Raw genomic sequence first — 26,448 nt, 5'->3', positions numbered from 1 at the left:
AAAAATAGTGCATGGCCTTTTTATAAATATATTTTATAATATCTCTGATTTTGCTTTTACCACCTGTACCAATCTGTAACTCAGTATAACTTTGGCTCTCCTGTTTATTTAACAACATTTCTTGTAAGGAGATAAATCATCAAAGAGTTATCATTCTTTACCATGCTCAAATGTCGTAGCAAAAATTGTATTATACAATTGCATTTACTTTATTGTATAATACGTAAAAGTCGATTATCTGCCATAATCATAATTGTATGTTATTAACATGAAAGGTAAATAAAAGAATGAATTTGAAACTTCTATTTGAAAATGTTTATGTCTAATATGTATGATTTGAAAGCAAAGGCCCCTTGGCCACGTGTCTTACGTGAGCAACAGCGTCTTAAAATATATTAGTACGAGCACATTATATTAACTACTATATTTTTATCTTATACAATACATCCGATTCTCATAATTATCGCACATTGTAATATGAGTCTCAAAAACATTTTTTTTCCTTTAAAGCATTTTTAAACTATAATTTGTAAATGTGTACCTATCAATCTAAAGAAGGTATATTTTACAACAATTTTTTATTTATCTTCTTCAAACTGAATTTCTGTTCTCTTCAATTGTCAAACCATGACACTTTTTAATTACTTAAGTATGTTCAAGTTTAAATTTTGAGCTTCTTTAAACAGTCTAGACGGGACTCCCAAAACGGAGTTAACTCCCAAAACGGAGTCTTTGGCTCCATCATGCATTGCAGTAAAATGGCGTTTTTAATATAAACAACGTGCGAGTTATGCCCCTTAGTTCTAAATAAATCTCTAAAATTGACCAAAATCACGACAAAAAATAATTCTAAACTTTCAAAAACATTTCTGAACGTATATGTGTCATATTAATGTCATATGTTTATAACCATTTACTTGTATTACGCAAGATTAATTTTTAAAATGAAAAATTCACCCATAACTTCGATCACGCACAACTATAACTATTTTGAAATTAATTGAATGCTTGTATATGTCTATTTATCATTTTTTGTTAAAAGTATAGTCTCATTTTAATGCTAAATGCTAATTCAATTATCTTGAATAATTATGTATTTAACATGGTTTCCTAACATCGCAAATGCTGCAAGCGATTATAATTGTTTTGATGTTAATTATCAGTTCTATGTAAAGATTTATTGTATCTAGAGTTTTTATTTTCTGGGATTCTTAACAACCAATCCTATTCTTATATACTAAAAAGACGTTTTTAATCATCGCTAGAGCAACCAGTTTTTGTTAATAATCAAGGCTTTTTTTCGTTTACGCACTATTTCGTGCAAATACGATCGATAGTAAATTATATCCTGGGTCTTTTAAAACATGTTAGAAGTCTGCCAACACATGCAGCACTTTGCAGGACGATTTCTTGTTGACCCTATGTTTTCATCGAAAAATCGCCATATTTTGTACCAGTGCGCATGTGAAGACTCCCAAAACGGAGTCCAAAATGCTTGCAGAAGTTCTCTTCCGTTGACTCCGTTTTGGGAGTCCGTCTAGACTGTTAAAAATATTATTCCTTAAAGTCCTTAAATGCCCGTTTCTCATTGTCGTTCGTTTTTTTTTTCATCATTTAAATGGTAGAGTACGAGTTTTTTTTCTGAAAACTTCTTTTTTTATTCTTAAATGACTTAATATTTTCAATTATCTTGTCGTATAAATGTAATAAGCCTCAGAATTGCAATCCGTCTTTTTATTTGAACGTCAGCGGGAATGAATTAACAAGTTATACACATTGAAATGAGCATGATGTATCATTTGATAATAAATAAATATTTAAAGAGCAACACAAGTAAAGAAATAACCAAAAAATATGTAAATCGAAATGATGAAGAGTACATAAAATAGCTTTAAAACACTGGCATGTTGATCAATAGTACAACTTTATCCAGGGTGTTTCCCCCCTTAGGATCCAAACTCCTTTTAAACAATATAAAAAGTGTCATGTTTACGTCTTCTGCGGTTTATCGTCAAGTTGTTAACTTTGATTAACAGTACACTGTTTATTCATGAAGTCATCTTCTACGGGCATGCAAATTGCCAAAGTTCAACGTAATCGATCGCAGTATCGCCCGTGAAACTGGATCCTTTAGTAGCCTCGATGATAATCTAAAATACGGAGGAAAACACATTTATTGTAAGTTCAGTGATACTATCTAGTAACACTGTGCAGGATGATAATTGGTGGAAATGTGGAATTTGTCGCATCCACTTAAGATACAGTTTCGTAAAAGATGTATAAACATGTATCAAATGATAGACCAGTCTATTGCCACTTTTGTATTCCGTGTGTCTCGCATTACAGGGAAAGCAATTACATTTGAAAATTAATATAAAACTTTTGAAAAAAAAGGATTTCTAAAAATCCTACAGGAATTTCATTTCCTAAAGATTAAAAAATATTCCTCCTGGAATTAATTCAGACACCCAGTCTTAGAGCAAGAAATCCACTTCCTATCAAAATTTAAAAACACTGTATATGCTTTGTTCACAATCTATCGGAAGTTAAATTTCTATTGGAATTTCTTTAATTCTTATTTTCTTATGAGAAAAGTTACCTTTTCCTTTGAAATTCTTTTAATTTAAAGATAAAAATATAATCTAACAGATGAGTTACATATAAAAACAAAAACTGGTTATAAACATTGTAAACAGTGGTTTATTATATGACAAAGTTGCATTTTTCGAAACATTTCCCTTTGTCGGATAAAACAACTGTACATTTTTATGGACCAAGATTATTAATTGTTTTTATCTGACTCGTTTAATTTATGCCAAAGATTGCAGGACCAAAATTTCTGTCAAAAGATAAAAAAAATTATAAATATATATTTTTTTATCTTTCGAAAGACTTTTTGATCAGTTTTGGATATAAACAAGTCAGTCAAAAAATGTATCCATTTTTGGTCCACATATATACAAGATGGCCGGATAGCATAATTCCCTTTATTTATCCAGTATAGTGTTTTGAAGAGCAACATCTGTCACACTGGTAGTTTTTTTTTCGCAGTTGTAAAACTTTGGTTGTTGTAAAAACTCTTTGCCTTTAATTTCTTACTTTTGTTTGGGAGTCCAAAGGAAGGTTGACCCCAGAAAGATGGTGCCAGACGTTGCCTTGGTCACCAGACAATTTCCAGCGGTCAATGGCGGCGTTGTTTCCTTTTTGAGTTCTGATGGTGAGAGTGTTTATGGTGTCCCCATACATGTGGTAGTACATCGTTAGGCAGTAGGTTTTAGCTTGTTAAATGAAAGTTTAAAGTCACTGCACATTTATTGCGATTTTGAATAAGATACAAAAAAATCACCAGACAAGATTAAAATAGTTTCTCTTTTATACAAAGTTGATTGATTGGTATATTCATTATATATTTATTACCGGTTTTTTCCTTTCAAGACATATAATAGACATAACTGTATATGAAAGTATTTACATTTATGACTAAATAATACAATCAAATTTAATTATATCAATGCAATAAAAAAAGTAATCTACGCATCATTCCTCTTGAAAGATAAAATATCAAACCTTTCAATCGAGGCAGTAATGCCACTTCATTCTTGAAAGTAGGATGCTGCATTTACACATCCAAATTTTGTTTTATGTATCGGTAAAGTAGATTCAGATACATGTAACTGATTTCGTTGTTCAAGAACAATTATATATATACTCTTAATTATTTAAAAAAAAAATATTTTTCATCGGTATGAAAAACTGAAAATCTGTTCTGGTTATAATTACACACTAGACAGTTCAAAATTTGTTGTGAATAGATGCATGATATTCAGGCACGTAGCATCGGTTTTAAAGTAAGTGTGGTACCTAAAAAAAATTGCCAAACATAAAAAGGAAGACATTCTCAAAATCATGAACTATTCTTAATTCGTAGGGTGGGAAAAGTGTAGGGGCGAGTAGTAAATTCTTTATAACTTTATAACTTGTTACATACTCCCAAAAAGGGTGTGTTTGATGGGGGGGGGGGGGCATGATACATGTACTTCATTAATTTGTATGTAAATATCCGATAGATGTCTGCTGCGAAAACAGGGGAGGCAGAAGGCCCCATGGTTCCTGTCCCCCGCCCCGCCCTTTGATGCAACATGCCTGATATTATTTTCTTACCATTAAACCATGCTTAGTATTGTTAATAAGACCTTTTATTATCATTTAATCGAAAGTAAATCTACCAATAAATAAAACAACTGTTGCTTATATTTTTTAGACTTGTGGATAAAATAAAGTACTTTTGAAGAAACGTAAAGCTATCATTTGGAAAAAAATGTCCCAGAAATGGCAATCAAAATAACTATTCTCCTTTTTTGCTTAATATTTCAACCTCAGACCCTCTAACTAAAATCTAGAGATACAATTTGGAATACTTTAAACAATATTATACTTTAATTCGGAAAAAAAATCAGATGATGCTTTAAAAGAATTTAAAATAAAACCTACAAAACTATTTTTTAATTTCATCTTAGTAAATTTACCTTTATTGACAGAAATCGGACTCCTCAATATATTTACAAACTGAATAATACGCTGACTGATATATTTTTTATGTGTATAAATGATTTATAAGTATTATTTGAAAGCAATGGTAGTGCAGTGTACCTTGAAATGTCTTTGAGCTCTCCAGTATTGCTCTTTGTCCGGACGCAATTGCGGATGTTTCAATGTATTTGTAACGCAATCCATGGTATGCTGAGGTAGGACCCGTGCCTACGGATCCTGTCGAACCCTGTGTTAAATAACCCATTTTTATTAGAAAGGACTTGAAAATTGGTCCTTTGTATCAATCACAAATATCTGATTGTTATTAATCAATCATAATGTTGTAAAGATTAACACATAAAACAAAAACCTTAATTGCTGCATTCAGATATTGTAGCCCCAATAAAGGTAATAATCATTGTTATTTGATTCCAAATTTTTCACTTTACCTCCAACCTACTCCTTTATAAGCAGGCTTTTGAAATAGGAATGCTTTGCTATAATTAATAATTTTGTTAACTACCCACCGAAAGAATGGTCCAATCAAATTCGTCCGATGGACTCTCGGAGAAAAAACAAGCCGATTCTGGATTACTCTCAAAGTCGCAATAATCTGAAATAAAGATAAGTCAAGATAGGAAATATAAAACAAAGATTAAAGTAAAATTGAACCTCTAGTCTATTGCAACGCTCAATGGTATTTATATCATTGAGCGGCGTTGTATCATTTACGGTTAGTACACTTCTATCCTCTAAGTATGAAGATTTATTAAGGAAACTATTTCTTAGTTTGTGAAGAAATGACATTTGGATAATGTTTAAGACTTACAGTGCTGAAGACAAGATTCGTTTTGTCTGTCATAAAAATATCCATCTTGGCACATCTGGAAAATGTACATTGTATAACATTAACTCAACAATTCATCAAAAAAATCTTTTAAAACATTATACGAGGGTTGTTCGAAAAGTTTGCAGACGGTTTCAATTGTGAGCGGCCTGTGATATCAGTGAAACCTACCAATTTTAAACTTGACGTATTTTCTAATAAAAATGTAAAGGTTTGTTTTTTTAAAAGCACCATAATAATATACAGCTTAAATAGCATTAAAAGATATGTTTTATGGAGCAATTCAGTTTTTTGTAATTATTTGATATCTTATATTCATTTTTTTCTTTTGAAATGTAATTGTAGCGTTTTAGTGAGTAAATATGCACTATATTTATGGAGGGTAATCGTGTTCAAAAATCCAGACATGTAAACTTGTAAATCCGAATATGCAATCGTGTTGATGTGTGAGCCTGAGCATGAATATGTGCAATTCTGATCGTGTAACCTATAAAACTCGGGCATAAACACGTGTAAGATTTGACTCATTCCTTCGCATGATGCACATTTTGCAACTTTATTGTTTACATTAGTTAATTAAACCTTAAACTTTGCACACTTTCAATCCGTAGTTCCTGTGTTTGTAACTTCAGGCTCGGCAATAGCATATCTGACATGATGCAAATTGACAAATGTAAAGTCTACAAGTTTGTCGAATTTTGACATGACCTTATATGGCAAATGCCTTGCTGCGGGAAAAGACATGCCGTAACCGCCGGACCGGAATGAACGAAAAATAAACATAATATTCAGCTAAACTGTTGCAATAAGCTTTTAATGAACGACAAATTTTCTATCGAAAACACCGGTATTATTTTTAGAAAAAAAATTGAGGTATGATTGAAACTGGACCAAACAGGACGAGGTTCATGTAGAAAAAAAATCGTTGCCGATGTGACGAATGCGCTAATTTCCGTAATATAATTCTGATGGTATTATAAAAGGAAATGCCTAATATCTTATATCTCTATAAAAAAATTGACATGTAATTTAAACTGGAATATAAGTAAATGCGTACTCTTTTCTAGAAATGAGACGGATCAAGAAATTTCCTAAGGGGGTAAATATATTTTGAGCGGCATGGGGTTCGAAGACCGCCGTGAGGTCCCATGTAACTCCATTGATTCTGAATTCTAAGAATTATGAGAGTGAATTTTTAACCGGGTTTCCGTTATTGAAATAGTAAAAATTGCAGACGGGCGAGTGGCTGTCAAAAAGGTACCCTTATTGTACCGATAACTCCTCGAACAGTTTTTAAGATAGGAAGTTGTTCTTTTGCAGATCATTTATACATATATATCTGAAGTATGCCAATTGCTAGGATTTTGATTTCTGATCATTTATAAAAATATCAGCTGTTGAACTTAGTCATTTTTGGGCAAAAACATTGCATATAGAGTACCCCATTTTTACTCTTGTTATTTTTCTGAATTAGTTAGAATAAACGATCTGCAAGGATTTGGTAATTTTTCGCGGAAAATTTTGTTACTTTACATGTATTTATACTTTTTGTTGTTGTGTAAGTGAAAGATAAATAATAACACAATCTTCAATAATAATAAAAAAAAACTAGCGCATATTTTTTGTGCGCCGTAAATTGAAGTTTTACTATGGGAGGCACTGTAGCTCAAAGATCGTCCATCTGTATTTTTAGACAGGGAGCTACAGACCTGCTGCTAGTTCACAAGTGGCTGTAAAGCTGTATTATACTAGCTCTCCAGAAAATTTCCATCAGCCAACTTCACAAAGTGAGTCTGTATTGAACCGACATTCAGGACGTCATACTCAATCCCGTAAAAATTGCTTAAAATAATTTTTAAAAAATGTCAATTTTTACCTGCATGATAGGCTTTTTTCCCTATATATTGCCGACAATGCAAAGAAACATTTCTTAAAATAATTTATACACATTTTAATTTCACGACAGTTAACCTTATCTTTGGAATTTTTACTCCTTTTTTTTAAAGAGGGTGTCGCTTCTTATGTTTCATATTACCGGGTAATCACAATCTCAAAACCAATGTCTTTACATAGTTTGTTTTTCTAATCAATAACTTTGCAACTCAGCTGACGGACCCCGTGTAATTTTTCGCGTGGAGGGGGGGGGGGGGTCTTGTCACAACTTGGTGGTAGCGATAAGGATGCATTTGGAGATATTTTCTTAATTCAGCCGAGGTATATACTTTAACAATTTGTTGCATGTACTCTAATAACAGTGGCGTCGGAAGCAAATTGAAAGGGGGGGCTAAACTAATCATGAAAAATATTGACAAGAATTCCCATAATCATGAAAATTCTAATCCGTGGGGGAGGGTATACCAATAACTCCAATCTTACCTGCCCAATCCCCCCCCCAAATCATGAAATTCCTAATCCGTGGTGGTGGTGGTGGGAGGGGGGGGGTGCTAGTATACATACTATGACTCTAATTTTCAATATAACTATTAATATTTCATTCTCTTTAAGGTATTTAAGGAACAATTTTGTTTGTTGCGAGGAAAAAGTAGGGGGGGGGGTTGAATCCTCCCTGTTGCTATGTTCCTAATGGTTAGGTCTAACTTGGCAAAAAAGTGGGGGGGGGGGGGACTAAGTCCCCCCCCCCCCCCCGTAGCCCCCCTCCCCTTTCCCGGTTCAGACGCCTATGAATAAAAATGCGTATATATCTTTATACACGTGTATTCAAACAAAGTCTTTAAATGTAATTTTTTTCAGTTCTAAGAGGAAATCTGAAGCCGATCGAATTCTTTACTCGCATCTTTTATACGTTCTCTTGATAAAATGTATACCAATCTCATAATTTAATTTTCCGAAAAATAAAACTCTATGAAATGTTGTTATCCAGGGATAATATGATTATAGGCTTACCTAATATATTTTTTTTATTTATTCCGTCCCTATTCCGGCGATTACGGCATGCCTTAACCTGCAGCTAGCCTTTTTCTATCAGTGACGTCACTGTTTCCATATAAGGTCATGTCAAAATTCGACAAACTTGTAGACTTTACATTTATCAATTTGTATCATGTCAGATATGCTATTGCCGAGCCTGAAGTTACAAATGCAGAAACTACGGATTGAAAGTGTGCAAAGTTGACGGTTTAATTAACTAATGTAAACAATAAAGTTGCAAAATGTGCATCATGCGAAGGAACTGAGTCAAATCTTACACGTGTTTATGCCCGAGTTTTATAGGTTACACGATCAGAATTACACATATTCATGCTCAGGCTCACACATCAACACGATTGCATATTCGGATTTACAAGTTTACATGTCTGGATTTTTGAACACGATTACCCTCCATATATATTTTGCATGACATTACAATAACATAAAAGCTGCAATTTGTAGAAATTTTAATTAAATTGAATAATTTCCGACTGTTTTATTGCCGAATATGGATGGCCAACGCTTGAACATTTTGTCAAAAACGTTCAGGTCAAAGTTCATCTTGGAGCAATGGGCGGTCATTAAATTTTGTCTACGAGCAAAAAAATCAACGATGAAGACCAAAGGGTTCTTAGATGCTGCTTGACATGACCCACATAAGTCTAGAAAATTGGTTTACAAATGGCATCAAAGGTTTAAAGATAGAAAGACTGATATTTATTATGACGAAAAAAGCCCCATTCCGCCCGGATTTTGCACCTATGGATTTCGCTTAATTTTTTCTCTAAAATTAGAACTGCTTGAAAAGAGATTTTTGGACCTAAATGATCTACGACACGCCCGAAAATACTTGTTAAACAAACGTGACAAGTTTATAATAAGATGCATTTTATAAGTGGATTACAGAGATGTGAAAAGTGTGTGGAACTGAAAGGTGTTTACTTCCGAAAAGAGTGATAGGTTTGCCTTCCAGTTTTTTGACGTTACCTGACTTCATTGAAATATGACATTGTGCTCCGTAAATTTAATTCATGTTAAATGAAAATCGCTGTAAAATTTGAAAGAAAAAAATATTAACATCATCTGATTTTTGAACATTTATTTTCAATTGATAATCATTTAATAAAACATACCAGTACGCCTTTTTTCAAAGTACACAGCAATGTTTCCGTAAATTACTACTTCCACGAACTTTCCTAACGCCACTCGTATTTTTAATTGTTTTTGCGTTATTGTTTCTTTAATACTGATGAAATTCGAGATTCATTCGTAAATTCGTAAATTCGTAAATTCGTACCTTTTTAAATATCTTTCAAAAGAGAGTTAACCCGACTTAAATTTTTTTTAATGAAGAACAAAGAATTTTTTAAAGGCCAGAGAGCAAATTAAGTGCATAAAAATAAAATGATAATTGAATCTTAAAATGCTTTTATTAAAAGACTATCAAATCGACTAAAAGAGGCAAAATCGTCCATTTAAAAACTTTTTTTCAAGATTTTGTTAATTACATTAAAATAAAAAAGGTAATGTATTCATACAATGTCATATCTTATCAAACAAAACAGATTTTTTAGCAAAAGTGCATATTTATATTATTTATCAAAGATAATTTTAAATTGAAAGAGGCTAATTGTTTTACCATTTGGAATCGTAGACACACTCCTTCAGATACGTTTCCTGGCGTTAGGGGTGTCCAGCCTCTGATTAATCTACACTTCAAATTTTCAGAACAGATGTCAATAGCGTTACATCGTATGTCTTTGGTACATCTTGAAACACACACGCCAAATAATTCTTCTCTAGAGGTTCCTGGGTATGTTCCAATCACTTGAGCAGTGGCAAAGAAAGACACCTCACGTGAGAGGTCAAACTGAATACAGCCATGGATTAACTCAACAAAACCGACCATCATCGGCAAAGCTCTTAGAAATTTCATTCTGCTCCAGTATATGAGTTGTTGAGATGTGTTGTGGGCTGCATATAACAAATAGTGTTGATTGACCTACAGTGTACGGTTAAACCACACAGATGATTAAGCGATTCTACGGTTGAGGATACGCTATTAAAAAGTTTCATTTTACATTAATACTACATAGGTTAGGTGCGTCTTTAGGGAGATATTATTTTGTATACATGTTTGATCTTTAAAATGCCCCCACAGGATCTACAGAAAAGCAGACAGAATGAATTATATATTACAATATCTTGCACCACTTTTGGATACGTATCAACTTAAAAAATAAAATTCTATTACGCCAGATTTATTCGTCAAACACACTGATGATATATATGTGACTGTGGCTTGGCCCAGTTTTACGTACGTTGCATGATGATACCAACAATCTTAAGGCTTTACAATCCGGCATATAAGACAACACTTAATATCAATAGGAACAAACTTTCTATCATAATTGCTTGTAATTAAATCACTTAAAATAGCACAAGTATTTGCCTTTCTAAATTTATTTCTTAATGATACACTGTACCGCGTGTAATCACATTTGTATCTTAGACTCTTTTTTAACTATTCGTATTGATTGTAGATAATAAAATAGTTTTTGTTTTGTATGTTATATTAAACAAAAAAAAGCTATGAAATTTTTATTAAACAAAACTTTTATATGACGAACGCAGATGTAAAATCGATCTTAGTCCTTGATAAATTCCTTGAAGCATTTTAAAAAGTAAAATCAGATCAATTAAACTTTTGTTTTAATATTGATTATTTGATGTTTGTTTTTTCAAAAAGTGTTTAAGTGCGCGGTTCTTAGAGGTAAGTTAGTGTGGTGGTTGCTGGATAGAACTTAAGGTTACTGGGTATGTGCATATCACTTGAGCATTGTCACAGAAAGACACCTCACGTGAGAGGTCAAACTGAATACAGCCATGGATTAACTCAACGAAATCGACCATCGTCGGCAACGCTCTTTGAAATTTCATTCTGCCTCAGTGTATGAATTGTTGAGAAAGTGTGGGCTGTATATAACATGAAGTGTTGATTGACCTACATTGAACGGTTAAACCACACAGATGATTAAGCAGTTATTCGGTCGAGGACACGCTATAAAAATGTTCATTTTACATTAATACTGTATAGGTTAGTTACGTCTTTAGGGAGATATCATTTTGTACAGAATATGTTTAATCTTAAAAATGTCCCCCACAGGATCTACACAAAAGCAGACAGAATGAATTATATATTACAATATCTTGCAACACTCTTGGAAATGGATCAACTTAAAAAAAAAAGAATACCATATCAGATTTGTTTGTCAAACACACTGATGAAATATATGTGACTGCGGTTTGACTCAGATGGAGCTTGAATAAACAGACCAACAAGGCTTTACAATCTGGTAATAAGGCACCATTAATATTGTTAGAAACAAGCTTTGTCTCATGATTGTTTGTTTAACAATTTACTTTTATAAATATTTGTATTTATCTTTATATACTGTGGAATCATTAGAATTCGTGCCTTTTCGTGGTGGATCAATTTTTGTGGTATTCGTGGGTAGCCCTACCCCACGAATTAACATCCTGGACGAAAACAATTTTGAAAGAGTTTGCTTTCTAACTAAAATTGAAAACCGAAAATCAATACGTACAAATAAACAAATACCCGAATTCTCGAAAATTTGTCTCCAGAAATTTGAATGATTCCTCAGCATTTATTTTCTGTATGATACCGTAGGTAATCATATCAATGTCTGAAGACTTTTTAAGTAAAATTATTGATTGTAAACAAACAAAATACATTTTCCATTTTATTAAGTTCCGTTATATTTAACAAATAAGGTTTTGAACTTTTTATCAACCGGAATTTTTTATAATATGAATAAGGAAGATGTTAAAATATTTTCCTTGGTGAATTTCTAGAATCAGTTTTATAATGACTATTAGATCAATTAAGCATTTTCTGTTTAATCATTGATAATTTAATATTTTTTATAAACTGTTTAAGTGTGCGGTTCTAAAGGGTAAAGTTAGATGGTGGTTATTGATGAGAACTACCGTCATATTATTTTTAAAAATATCTATATGCACCATCATTAATATAAAAGTAATGATTCATTCATTATACAGATGGTATTTTTACTTTTGTAATCCAAAAAGTGTGGATCTTTTTTTTAAATGCAAATTTTTTCTTGATATTTGTATGAAAATAATGTTATAAAGTGGTTTAGATATTATGAAAAGATAATAACTATTCATGCACATACGTATGTTCTTCATGTATAAAAGACATGTGTCCCTCTTTCTCCGTTTAAAAAAAATGAAGTATGCTTGTTGAAATTGTTCTGCACTTTTTTAATGACAACACACGCAAAGATATCTTTTCTAGAATTTAAAATAAATGTCATTTTTTACGATTACTTTTTTTTTATAAAGATTCAAATGCTACAGTACCCAGGTTTATGACGCTCTCATTTGCGAGACATTCATCGTGAATAAAACACATACCACCAATCCATTAATCAGATGTCTAGTTGCGTATGATTTTAATCAATGATACCAAATATTGACACATCATTCCAACACTATAACAAATGATCGAGATTCAAATTTTTGACAAAATAACTAAATGCAGAAAAAAAATTGATTGTTCTGTTCATCAATGAAACGTTGTTTTACTGCACAAACAGCCGAAGAACTAAGATACAAAATCAATATTTGCGATCATATTCGATTTAAAGCGCTTGCTTTTCACGTATTTTCTGTTTTATATCAAATATCAATAATTGAGATAATATCTGAACTGGACATCTACATTAAGTTTAGGCAATATATTAAACATTAATTGTGTGGAATAAAATTTAAACTTCCATTTAAATATGTTCCATCGTTCAGCTATGACTGCTATTACATGTAAATGTAGGTAGTACGTACACAGTTGTTTAGTTTAGATGGATTTACACACAGTGAAACTGTGAAGCGGGATAAACCAGAAATGTGAGAAATAATCTTCCATATTTTCTTTGAAAATCTAACGACGCAATTGTCATGGTTGTTGTTTTGGAGTAAATAACATTTTCAACGTTAATAAAGTTTAAATGATTGAAGACAAAACGTGCCTTACTTAATGTTTGTGTTTTTATAAGACCGAGCAAAAGTTTTAATCTTTTTTCAAACGGGTGGATTGTTTAGACGGAGAAAAACCCTTTCAACTTTTATGCACAAATTAGACTTGATAAAATTAATGAAATACAATTGTTCTATATAAAACTTAATGTGTATTTCAACGGGCAATACATGTATATATATATAAATATACTGTGTGAATAATTTCAATCGTAACTGTGAAAGAGGCTAAAGCCTAAAACTTATTTGTCCAACTTTTATTGTTTTAAAAATGCTTTAACTTAGTAATGCAATTCAAATATTCATTCAAAAGAAAGAGATCGCACAAGGTAACAGGAACAATCGACACGAAACAATTAAGATTTAATTACATTTTATCTTGATTGAAATGGTGCAACAGAAGGGAACACATATTTGTCACACTTTAATGCTTGCAAGTTATCACATTCTTAAATGTAGTAGTAACAGGATTCTATCTTAACGATTGAGGTCTTTACGACAATTACTTGGTCATACTAAATGTGGTTATGCATTTTTTGCGCAGTTATAATTTGTGAGATAGAATAATTACAACAAAAATTATTAAAAGCATATGTCAGAAAGTAATGGCGGGGAATTGAATTATCGTTTGATATATTAGATACATGTGCCTGTACTTAATATGTAGTATTTGACCACAATGTATTCATATACCTGCATTCAGATAATTTTAGATGTTTATCATTCAATGGAATTCCTCTCCAGAGTTCTAATCCAGCAGGAAATCACGGAAAGATATGTGGTTAAGTAAAACCTGATCTAATTTTTTAAAGATGTGTTGTTATAAAAATGTAAACAAATATTATTTATGCATGTACTTCTTTAACTTTAAAACTAGTAAACAGAGTACTCAGATTCTACAAAATTTGAACACGGATACAAATAAAAAAGAGATTATTATTACATAAAATACAGCGTATTAAATCACCAAAAAGGATTTTTGTTGTCTAAATGTACACAAAAAATCGTAAATATTTAACTCTTTTACGGATATAAATGAGAACTAGATTATTATTTTTTTCACAACATAGAGAGTATTAAATCAGCAAAAAAGCATTTTTCGTCTTAAAAAAGTACACAAATCCTTGATTAAGGTTTAACTCTTCTCTAGCACTGGCAGATATTCTCCCCGAATTCATATCTAATGCAAAAACAAAAGTTAAAGAAAAGAAGCATTTCTTTAAATTTATCTCTTCCATTATATGTTAATCAATGCCTTATTTGTACCCGAGATTATGTCAGTTTTATATGATTGTATGTCCTAATTTCAAACGTTGACATTATTTATCTCAAAAACATTAAAATTATCCTTAATTATTTACCATACTTGTCGAAATTATATGAGTACGAAAATAATATGGATATTTCGGAGATTTACCATGTAAGAATATAAGTAATAACAACTACTCTTTTTATGTATATAAACACTAATAAAAAAGCCATGCTGTCTTATGCCTTTATCTGGCTAAGGTGGGTTAACAATTCATTACGCATTATAATGCAGTAGAACATCTGTATCATTAAAAGAGTAAAGACACATCTCTGTGGATTTTCAAGACAAATAGAGATATTGACCAAAACGCAACAAAAACTTGTAAAGATGTCAGGCACTGTAAGGGCACGCAAACGGCCAAAGCTCTACGAAATCTATGCCAATATCTCCAGCGTAGTAAGCCCCTTGTTCTCCTGTGATTAAAACCTGTAAAAGAAAAGTATTAAGTACTATCTTATCTCAGATTATCTCTTAAGTTTGGGGTTTCGGTATTTCTGGGCCCTTTATTGGTGTTGCATTCAAATCGGAAGTAGCAAACCATATATTTCCAACTTTAGTGTACCATCCTTTTATATGTTGTTTACGTATAAGTATAAAAACATCTACATCTGTAGATTTTGGGCTGACATCACTATGTCTACCTGTCTGAATAAAAATATTTTACTTAAGGAATAAGGAATCATTCTTTAAGTATTATGAGATGATAATTTTGGTCGGGGTGTGATCAAATCCAGGGCTTTATGATAGATCTGCTCACGCCCCTACCGAAATTATCACCTCATAATATTCAAAGAATGATTCCTTATAACTTATATTTATATAATTTTAAACCGTCGTAGGATTAAATATTTAAATGCAAAATAAGCTAACCCCGCTGACGCCTCAATTTGGCGTATTTGAAATTATAAGTTATATAGTATAAAATTGATACGTATTGTTATCACAGGAAAAGACACTGGAAAATGTAAATGTAACTATTTAGTGCAGTTACTAGCTCTAGTTCCTAGATTAACGGTTACACGGTTCATATGAATCTTGGTCATTTTAAGTCATAGATTTCATTTATGAAAAAAAAGTGGTTTTTTATCTTCTTCTTTTTTTTTTTGCTTTGCTTGTTTTTTTTATTGGTTTTTTTTTTGGGGGGGGGGGTATTTTTTTTTTGTATTTTTTTTTTTTTTTTTCGTTTGATTTTTCTTTTTGATATGATTGTTTGTTTGTTTCTATTTTTAATTCTATTTATTTTTTTTTAGAGGGGGGAGGGGGTTATACTTATATACAAACAATAGTATTAATGTAGTAATGTTCTCAGTTGGTGCTTGTAGATGTATATAGAAAGGAGAAGTAAATAGATGTTGACAGATAACCTTTGTATTATGATCTAATTGAAGGTTTAGACCCGACAGTCTGTACCACGCGTTTCCTTGGTTACCCGTCATGGTCCAGTGGTTATTAAGGGTATCAGTGCCATTTTGCGTTGAAATTAACAAACTGTTCATATAGCTGCCATACATATGATAGTAAAGCGAAAGGCAGTATGTTTTATCTGTTTGAAAAAAAAAGAGAAACGAAAAAAACCAGGAATTAAATTTTGTTTCCATAAGTATCAAATTCGTTTTATTTTTTTGATACGAGAATTGAAGTTTCATAAATACAATGTTAGTTGTTTTCCGTATTCTTGATAAATTATTTCAGTCAATTCACCTTCAAAGTGTTCGATGCTTTCGAGAATGCCTGTTTATCCCGCGTAATATGCTGACTGGAGATACTTGTAATAACTCCCAAACTTTGCTGACGACGGGCCAGTATTAGAATACGGAGTTGTTCCCTAAGAATCACCAATATAATTCATCAAGCATTCAATTTGTAAAGTCTGTAAGCACTATATAATTATCTATAATGAATTAAAAGGTTAATAATTTTTAAAAAATTATCATTTCTCAAAACAAAGACTAGCTATGAGCAACATTGCTATAAATAGAACAACTGAAAAAGTAAACGGATCAAATCGTGATATCTAGTGGTTTTGTTAACATTCTGAATAAACAAAATTTTTTAATAATAATTTTTGAAAAAAAAAATGTACAACCGTGTGCCGTGTCCAATCAGCATTGTCTGCATGTGATTCCGAGAGAAAGCACGATGTTTCAGTCACCAATTCAAAATCACAGTAATCTACAATAACATGTTAATGATACATACAATAACTACCACTATTTTATGTATCATTGCTAAAATATATATTTGTGTACAGTATGTACTGACAATAGGTTTAATAAATAACAGCACTGTCGTTCGTTCTTTTCAAAACTTGGTGTGTCCCAATGCTAAACACTAACTATTTTGTAATAATGGTATATTGTAAATCGAATGTTTGCAATCCTTAGCTTTCGGCATATACCATTTGACAAAAAGTTTGAACATATTCATTATTCAGTTCAAATATATGAATAAGTTTCAAAATACATGTAATAAAACCGAAAAAAATATCATAGCTTTGATCTGCTAGAAAGACATCACTTACAATGACGAACGCATCTCTCTGTTTGTCTGATACATAAAAAACTACCACTATTTTATATATCATTGCTAAATTATCTATTTGTGTACAGTATGTACTGACAATGATTTTAATAGATGAAAGCACTGTCGTTCGTTCTTTTCAAAACTTGGTGTGTCACATTGCTTAACACTTTGTATTTTGTAATAATGGTACAGCAAAACTCGGTTATTACGAAGTCACTGGGACCTAAGAAATAGCTGGGGATCCAAGATGACTTCGTTATATCCGTGAATTCGCAATATCCGTGTTCGTACTAAACGAGTTTTACTGTAAATGTATATTGTAATTCGATTATTCGCAATCTTTAGTTTTCAGCATATACCATTTGACAAAAAGTTTAAACATATTCATTAATTAGTTTAAATATATGTGTGAGGTTTAAAATGCATGTAATAAAAAGAACGCAATGTCATAGCTATGAGCCGCTAGAAAGACATTACTTACAATGACGAACGCATCTCTCTGTTTGTCTGTCATAATAATAACCAGCATCACAGTCCTAAAAGACAAAAATTTAAGTTCAAATTACATCAACTTATACAAGCGGAACCGCTATTAAAATATGGTGTTTTATATAACATTATGAACATGGTAAAACAAATATGTAACTAAACATGTATTTAGGTGTTTATGTGCTAGAAACTCAAAAGAATCCATAGACAAGTTAACAAGAGTATGTATATATCTTTCTAATTTTTTTATGTTGTAATAGAAAAAAGTAATAAATTACACTCATTTATTCTAAAAAAGAAAATGGAATTATAGAAAAACCGGGCAATAAATTAATAAATCATATATTGCACCAAGGAATGTTTACCATTCTGTATTGCATCTAGTAATTTGTTGCTCCAATTGATAAACATAATATTACATCGGAAATTAAATGAAAATATATGTATATTAACATCATACATTAAATCTTTACTTATAATGGCAAAAAGGTATGTCAACAAATATATCCATATAATTGATATTTGCATTTACAACTTGTATTATCACCGCTAATTAACTAATATTTGTCTACTGTGGTTGAATTCATTTCTTAGAATCGTGTTAACAAACTTTTAGATTTTCAACTAGTTTATACACAATTTAACTTTCTTAAAATATTTGTCAAAGAAAAAATATACAGATTAATATTAATATGATTAATTAAGTGCGATACTTTTCAGAGTGAACACGATGCCGGAATTGAACAAGAGTGCCCCAAACCTAGGTCTTACGATTTGATGGCGTTCGCACACATTCCCAGATCCACTGTCTGTATATACCGGAAGCCATCCTCTTATGGTTCGGCATTCGCCATTGCAAATGTCGAAAGCATTGCACCGAATGTCCTTCATACACCTTGGGGCACAGATGCCGAACAGCTCCGTCCTTGAAGCGGCCGAGTAGTTAGATATCACCTGTATGGACTCAGTCGGCGACACTTCCTGTGCGAGTTCAAATAGAACACAACTTCCAGAGCAACGTGTTGAACTGACCCAGAGGGTCAGATAAACCAAAACTGTACAGAACATTTAACCTCCGTTGTCCTGAATTCTCTTTCTTGTGAGTTGGACCAGGTTGTACTTTGTTAACTAGTTACTTTACATTTAGGCCACTCCAAGTTTTTGTCTGATTTTCCGTCCGATTTAAACTTAAATTTATTGTTAATTATCTCTTACATTTTGTACAACTAGATGAATTTTTAGTTCCTATTCAGTACAAACGCTCAGATATAATGATAACTGGTCGGAATATTTAGACTGCAGATTGATATTGAAAATGTTTGATACTAATCCTAGGAACCTTTTTCTCTACATTTGCAAACATCAATCGGAAATTAGATAGCCATAGATTGTTTACCTAAAACGATAGGTCTACTTTATTCCGTGTGTCGTGTATATCAAGGGTCTTCTGGGGGACCAAAAAAGGACATAATTCCATCTGATCATCTAATCCAGTACCAGTGGGGTTCCAATCATGCTATCTTCGTATTATAATACCAATTTTGATCAGATGATTTGACCTTTTTATTTCGTTTGCGATTATATTGGGTGTTCGTTTGCATGTAGCTTTATACAGTAGAAAGATAAGTATCATGTAATGAAATATACATTACAATTGAGACGACAGGGAATGCATAGTTCTGTATTTGGTTTCATAAAGTCAGATTTTTTCCTAAAAGAACGGCTTTATGTTTTTTCTACGAAACTATATTTTGTTGCATTAATCTTCATAAGTATATTGAATTTATAATTGAAAATACCCACGCATTTAAAAGGTCACACTATTTCATCGCTAACACTTCTTCACTTCGGTATGTAGGCTTAAAGAGCTATATTAGCAAGAGCTCATACTCGTTGGGGATGAAATTTCTTTGTTCATAAAAACAAGCTGCCATACATTAGGTATCTTCTTTATAAAAGAAGCTCATATGTGTTCATAGACCGTCAAAATCGGTTTTCTCCAATCCACGACTTATTATGTAAAAAGTTCACTACAAATTAAATAGATATAGCTTGAGTAAATACATCACCAGTTTTCGGTTTTACTGTTGGTATTTCTTAAAAACGAGAAAAAGTAAAAGCATCCCCAAATCTTCAAACATGTTCATGTAAGCCTTCAGACTTTGTTATCTTCTGGCGATGATACACAACTCGAAGTCCAGTACTTCTTTGACCAATAGTTTATTAACAATCGTGATCGTATAGTTAGAATTACATCAACTAAAAGCAGCCCAAATCAAGTGTCTCAGAATCTCTATAAGCGGAATCTCTCTATAAGCGGAATCTATCTGCCCAACATCATTTTACATAGGTATATATAACATTTTACAGATGATGGACAGTTTTGACTTGTTCGGCCCATTTACGACGATCATTAGTGAACATTTAGTGTTCAAAATTAAGATTAATATTTATTCCTAAATAAAGTAACAGAACCGTCAAAACTGCCAATCAAAGAGTCTGGATGCAGGAGTCCTGGGTCTCGGAGTCCCCCATCTAGTATGAGGCATCACTTACTCATGATACGTTCATTCATTCATGGCATAAAAGGTTACAAAGGTTAATATATAGAATACACAATACATGAGTCAATATAGAGTACCAGAGCTGTCGTTGCAGATACAGAATCGCCAAATATGACACTTGTTTTTAAACTCTCAATTTGGATATTATTAAGCCCGTATTATTCACCTGGTTTCATAACATCATTTAGGAATACTACGCATTGCTACAAGAGTCACAGACTTCATTCTATTAATTATCATTAACACCATTCAATGCACAGTACCTAGGTACACTTAAATATCATAGAGACCATTATTTAATACTAGCAATTTAAGGTCATAGCATGGCTACCTGTTTACATATGTCGCAATTGGAACTTTCTCATGTGCCTAAATTTAGTATTTGTTTTGATTATACTTCTAAATTATGTGATACTTTAACATAATATGCTACTACCTTTCCATTACTTGTAATTATTAAAATCTAAATTACTGCAGCACAAATGACAAGGATTATGCTTTTCATTTTTCACTTGGTTGTTAACCTATTAAATCGCAAAGTGTTCAAGGAGCAGGTTCGCCCTTACCATATCTCAGATAACCCCATAGAAATAGTGTAAGGGGCTCTAATCTTGAGAATGAGAAGCTCAACTATTATTTGTTTTGAAAGAGAAAAAGCGGTTTACTCTAACTAGTCAACGCGCTAAGAGCAGCCCAAACAGTTATTTTCTTTCCATGCATTGGCTTCTCCAGGTAAAAGCTTGGTGTTTCTGTTCCCCAAATGCAGTAATTTCTCTTATTTACAAAAGCACTCAAACATCAGTGGGCTTCTCCGGAAAACAAACTTTTTTTTCACAATGTTTGGATGGTCTTGTATCCAGCTCTTGTTTGCTTGTGATGTCTGATTGTTTCAAATGCTGCATGCATGATTGACACAGCATGAAGTGTCTGTTTCAAATCAAAACGAAGCGTTCTGTATACACTTGTTTTGCTTTCTTACTAGTATGCGGTAAGCCGTTAGTTACTTTCTGAACTGACCTTCGTTGAGTATCTTCATTCACTTTTTTACCTTTCGGTGTCTGTCCAGTTTTTGGTCTCACTGTGTTTATCTTTCTTCCTTCATCTGTAGATCCTGTTTTCTTAAATCTTTTTACTAGACGCTATATCTGGGTTTTTAAAAGATTTTTTTCTGAATTAGGTACTTTTTTGCATCATTTCACGGTAGTGATTGGTGAACGATACTCATAATACAGCTTTCAACCCTTCAAAGTTCAATTCTTTGTTGAACAGATCCATATCAGCGTTTTATTATGACGTCATTTTTGACATCACTGCGTAACACAATTCCCGTATATTTTTAATTATTATTTCTTCTCTAGAGAATTATCATTTTTTTTTGTAACATGTGTGTTAAAAATTAACGATTTTACAGAGTGTTTTTTTATTTTAGTACTAACACTTCTTCACTACTACACTTATAACGTTATTTATTAATTTGCTGTTACTTTTTTATTACGCTAGTATATGTAATTACTTTGTAACCTTATATCGAAGCCCGAAAATGCCCATCACTTAATATCAGCAAGACATTCACACATAAATACACTTATTGGGTAAATTGGAGGTGATTTCCACCGACAAGTTGTAAGCAATGTACATCGGTTTCTGTTGATTTTGCAAAAAAGGTTGTTTTTTTTTAAGCGGGTCTGTTTCAAATTCAAGCATGATTTTAAAAATGAGTCGTTCGTTTTGCATTAACGTCTTTTTTTACCCTCTCTACCACCCATATAGTACCATTTTCGCCGCCCATAAAGTTATATTTCCGCCGCCCATATTGTACCATTTTCGCCGCCCATATAGTACTACATTGTTAAAAAGTACCGTACTGTAAAAGTACTGTTATAGCATCGTTCTGGTTCATCCTTTACGGTATTTAACCCATGTACATTTCAGGGTGGTTTTAGCTTCAAGTTTAACCTACCATTCTACATATAAAAATGAAATTTGCTGGCCTTCTCAAAAAGGTGTTATTTAGGTCAAAATGGCATACAGCTTCATTTCATTTTCTCCTTGAACTTTCTTAATGGGCAAAGGCGTTAGAAAAACAATCGTAATTCGGTCTAGCGAAGTTTTAAATCATATGTAAAAAATTCTGATCTTGAAGAAATGTGCACCGAGCAGGCGCTATTGACGTCAAAATAGTTATCAAATATAGCTGATAGTCCTATTTTTACCTTAAATTTTAAGCTCTTTAAAATGGGGCAATAAGACAATTTAAATTGAAACAAAAAGAAAAAAACCCACTACCCCCTCACTGAAAAAGTAATCTCCTTTGTTTTGTTTTATTTTGCTGTACATATCTTTTTTATTTATTTAAACATTACCCTCTGTTAATGATTTTATTATTTCTCCCTCTCCTTAAAAATTCGAGAAGTTAATTTGTACACTACATGGGCTGATTTCTGTGATATGCCGTGGAGATATATGGTTTTAGCATACGATGTAATGCGCGGAATGCGACCAAATGCTTACAAAGTTCTGGAGGGATATATGTTTCTCGACAACGAAAGTTGATGCTTTCAGGCTTTAAAGACGTCTTACAATCTCTCAAAAGCAACTGTTTATTTCCGAATAATTCACACCATTTTCATAAAGGACAACAATTTGCATTAAAGCTGCATTAATTTTTTGAACATATCATTATATTGTCTATTTACCCAAATGAACCCAAAAGAACCAAAGTAAATTTTACGACCTTTTTTGTAAGTGATAATTGGTTTTGTCGTTTTAAAAAATCTTAAACCGATTATTTCCAAACCCATTTAGCACATAAAGAATATGGGATGCGGCTAGAAGACTTGTATTGCTTATGCAATACTCTCAGAATGCTTGTTCATATGAGGAGTGTAACGTGTAGCAGAGCAGATAGACAGATGGTCATTTATATTTTATTTATTTCGAGGTTCAAAATGATAGAAAAAAAGCTACAAATCGAAATTACTGAATTCAAGTTACAACATATACAACTGGTGACGATAACGTAACATCGTTGCGTTATTTTATCTCAAATAACGTTTTTGTTATAAGGTACTTTAACTATGCAAATTAGATCCAACGGTTATGATATGAAGGTACATGTAATATTTATTTGACTGCAAAAAATACAAAGAAGTAAACAAAACTTGAAATCAAAATAATGACTTACATGTAAATGAATTGATTATTAAATTGCAATGAAACATATGATCCAACTGGACGTTTAATTTTTGATAAAAAGTTTACGAAATACTAAACAAGTCAAAAAACCAATGAAATATCTGATAAATCTTTACTAAGCCAACTCACTCCAAATGCGCAAAAGAACAATTGGTTATTCGAAATTTAAAATGTTTATTTTACAAATCAAATAATAAAAATGAGTAAAATAAATCAAAAGCGCATATAAGATAAGTTTGGTCACTCTGTTACTTTCTAAGGACATGCCAACGGCAACAACTCGATGGAATCAATTGCAATGTCCCCCTCATAGTAAGCCCCCTTTGTTGCTTCGATGATGATCTAAAAAAAAATGATGAAAAACAAAGATCTTAAACAGCGATTCACTCAATATAAGGAATATTTATCGAAAAGTAAACAAGTTTGAAACTATCTCTTTAATTTTGTTTGGGAGTCCAAAGGAAGGTTGACCCCTGACAAATGATGCCAGACATCACCTTGGTTACCAGACAATTTCCAGCGGTCTATGGCGGTGTTGTTCCCTTTCTGAGTTCTGATGGTGAGAGTGTTTATGTAGCCTCCGTACATGTGGTAGTACATCGTGAGGCAGTAGGTTATATCTGGAATACGACCAAGTATAGGAATTATTTAATTTTCAACAAACACAAGAAGACGTTTAGAAATGAATTTCATGCATGGAATCGAAAACATGTGTGGTTTAGGGTTCTCACCCGTCGCGTTTTTAGTTCATTGCGCACACGATCATTATATCTAAAATAAGTTAGATTATTGTTATCTATTCAGTACAGAAAGATTGGCTATTTCATTATTACACAACATTCAATCAAAATCAATAAAAAAGGTTTTTCTGTTGAAGTATTTTAAAGAAAAGTGGCAAAATCAAGTGATTTTAAAAAATGTCAATATCATTTTCATTTGATTAACATGTTTTAACATTTATTAGGTTTGAAACACTATTCGTAGGTCCTGTTTAATATTTAAAAGTTAAATCTAGAAAGTTTGATATTGACGTTCAGTATAAACTAATTCAAACATTAGGAACAAATCTGAATTTATTTAAGTAAATTGTTGAAAAAAAAAGTACTTTTGAAAGCATTTGAATGAAAATCGACATTATTGACCTCCATGTATTATCATACCAAAATATTACCGAATGCAAATCTAGACAAACTTCTTTAATTTTATAAAGTTCTTGATTTCCAAAAAGTTTTTTTTTTTTTTAATTCTTAATCATATTGTAGTTATTAATATATCTATTTTGCTACATTAAAAATACTGACAACAATGTCAATCGGGATGAAATTGCATTTTACGTGCAAAATAGGTGAAATCAACTGCGCCATTACTGAGGGCCATATACATGTACAATGAACATTATAAATATTATCATTGTTTTGGTATTTTTGAAGTATGTTTTGTCTACTGATTTCAGTGATATTCTTCTCGGGAAAATTTTGATACAAATTGAGGTGTGGAATACCTGAATTACATATGATGTTTCTACATATGACAATCTAAAATGTCAAAGAAATTAAATCAGAGAAATTTTTTTTAGATGATATCTTGTGTACTCCTTTTATTGATGCCATTTTTTGTTCGAGTAAGTGTGAGTTGTTTTTTTGTTTTGTTTTTTTTTTTTTGGGGGGGGGGGGGGGGTGTTTTGTTGTTGTTGTTGTTGTTTGTTTTTTTTTTACAAATTTGTGCATTTTATACATCCCAATGATAATCTTTGTTTCCATATTCAGTAATATAATTGATATTTGAAATAATCACTTTGAATATTTAAAAACAACATTTGATGAAATTTGGTGGAATATACAGGCAAAAAAAGTCAAATATCAAATGGGGGAAAATTGCAGTTTAATGAGTCTTAGCACTTATCTTCCTTCTTTACTCATTATTTAAAAAGTCTTTTTTGATAAAAAAAAAAATAATCTTATTGAATTAAATCCAAAAACGTAAAATAATGACGATGCACCTGAAAATTTGATGAAACTTTCGAGAATCGCCGTTTGACCAGATATGAAAGTAGGATAACCTTCTCCTCTTGATGTTTCAATGTATTTGTAGTATGATCCATTAACAGCAGAGAAAGGACCTGTCTTGAGGGATGGTGTAGAATTCTAAAATAAAAATTTTAAATATGAAATTCATCTCAAAGGTTTCGAAACTCACAAATATTCTCATATATTCCTAGATGTGACAATACATTTATATGCATTAAAAGAAGCCTTCTTGTTTTAACATCATATCCAAGGATCTAAGATGCATCAAATAATTCATAATGATGCATCCTATATCCTAGGATATGATGTCTAAAAAATGCTTCTTTTATGCACCCTTACTATATTAGGCCTTAATAAAATTGTACAAAGGAATATAAATAATTGTTTAAAGTGACAAAAGATTACTGTGACCTTGATATAATGATTTTTAAGAAGATTTTTTATACATTTTCCCTACAAACGTCTATATTTAACTCATATTGGAGTCCCAGTATTGATGCAGGGGACACAGTTTTAAGAAGGAATCTACAAGATTGTTTTGCTTGCATAATAATATCAAATTCTTGCATTGTAGTTCTGCAATGATCGTTACCTTCATAACTAGCATAAATCATTTTATTATACCCGCACTTTCTAAAGAAAATTCGGGTATATTGTTGTTACCCTGTTCCGTCCGTCCGTCCGTCTGTCCGTCTGTCCGTCCGTCCATCCGTCCGTCTGTCACGTTTTACTTTCTCAAACTGCTCTTACATCTTATAAACCAGCAAACTAAACTCTTGGAGTTTGATTTGGGGTATCATGTTGTTTTGTAAAAAGGTTTCAAAAATTCTCTGTTAGTCCTGGGGGTCAAATAATTAGTAAAAAATGACGTTTTTTCACAAAAAACCATCTTCCTCGAACTCCTCCTACATTTTCAAAAGTAGACAAATCATCTTTTGGAATATGTTTTAG

The 26,448-nt window shown here is 31.9% G+C and overlaps 1 protein-coding gene and 1 pseudogene across 1 annotated transcript; both read right to left on the bottom strand.

Moving 5' to 3' along the window:
- Positions 1–1,750: 1,750 nt before the first annotated feature.
- On the bottom strand, positions 1,751–10,364 carry LOC128158645 (MAM and LDL-receptor class A domain-containing protein 1-like). Its single transcript, XM_052821577.1, has 6 exons — positions 9,945–10,364; positions 5,360–5,414; positions 5,058–5,143; positions 4,651–4,777; positions 3,100–3,278; positions 1,751–2,150 (listed from the first exon to the last, which is right to left on the bottom strand). The coding sequence occupies exons 1-6, from the start codon at positions 10,239–10,241 to the stop codon at positions 2,064–2,066; spliced, it is 831 nt and encodes a 276-aa protein (XP_052677537.1). The 5' UTR covers positions 10,242–10,364; the 3' UTR covers positions 1,751–2,063.
- A 3,538-nt stretch (positions 10,365–13,902) lies between these two features.
- Positions 13,903–19,052, bottom strand: LOC128158643 (MAM domain-containing glycosylphosphatidylinositol anchor protein 1-like; annotated as a pseudogene).
- Positions 19,053–26,448: the final 7,396 nt, after the last annotated feature.

Source organism: Crassostrea angulata, chromosome 8 (assembly GCF_025612915.1).
Source record: "Crassostrea angulata isolate pt1a10 chromosome 8, ASM2561291v2, whole genome shotgun sequence".
Classification (NCBI taxonomy): Eukaryota; Metazoa; Mollusca; class Bivalvia; order Ostreida; family Ostreidae; genus Magallana; species Magallana angulata.
This window is presented reverse-complemented; position numbering and strand designations above follow the sequence as displayed.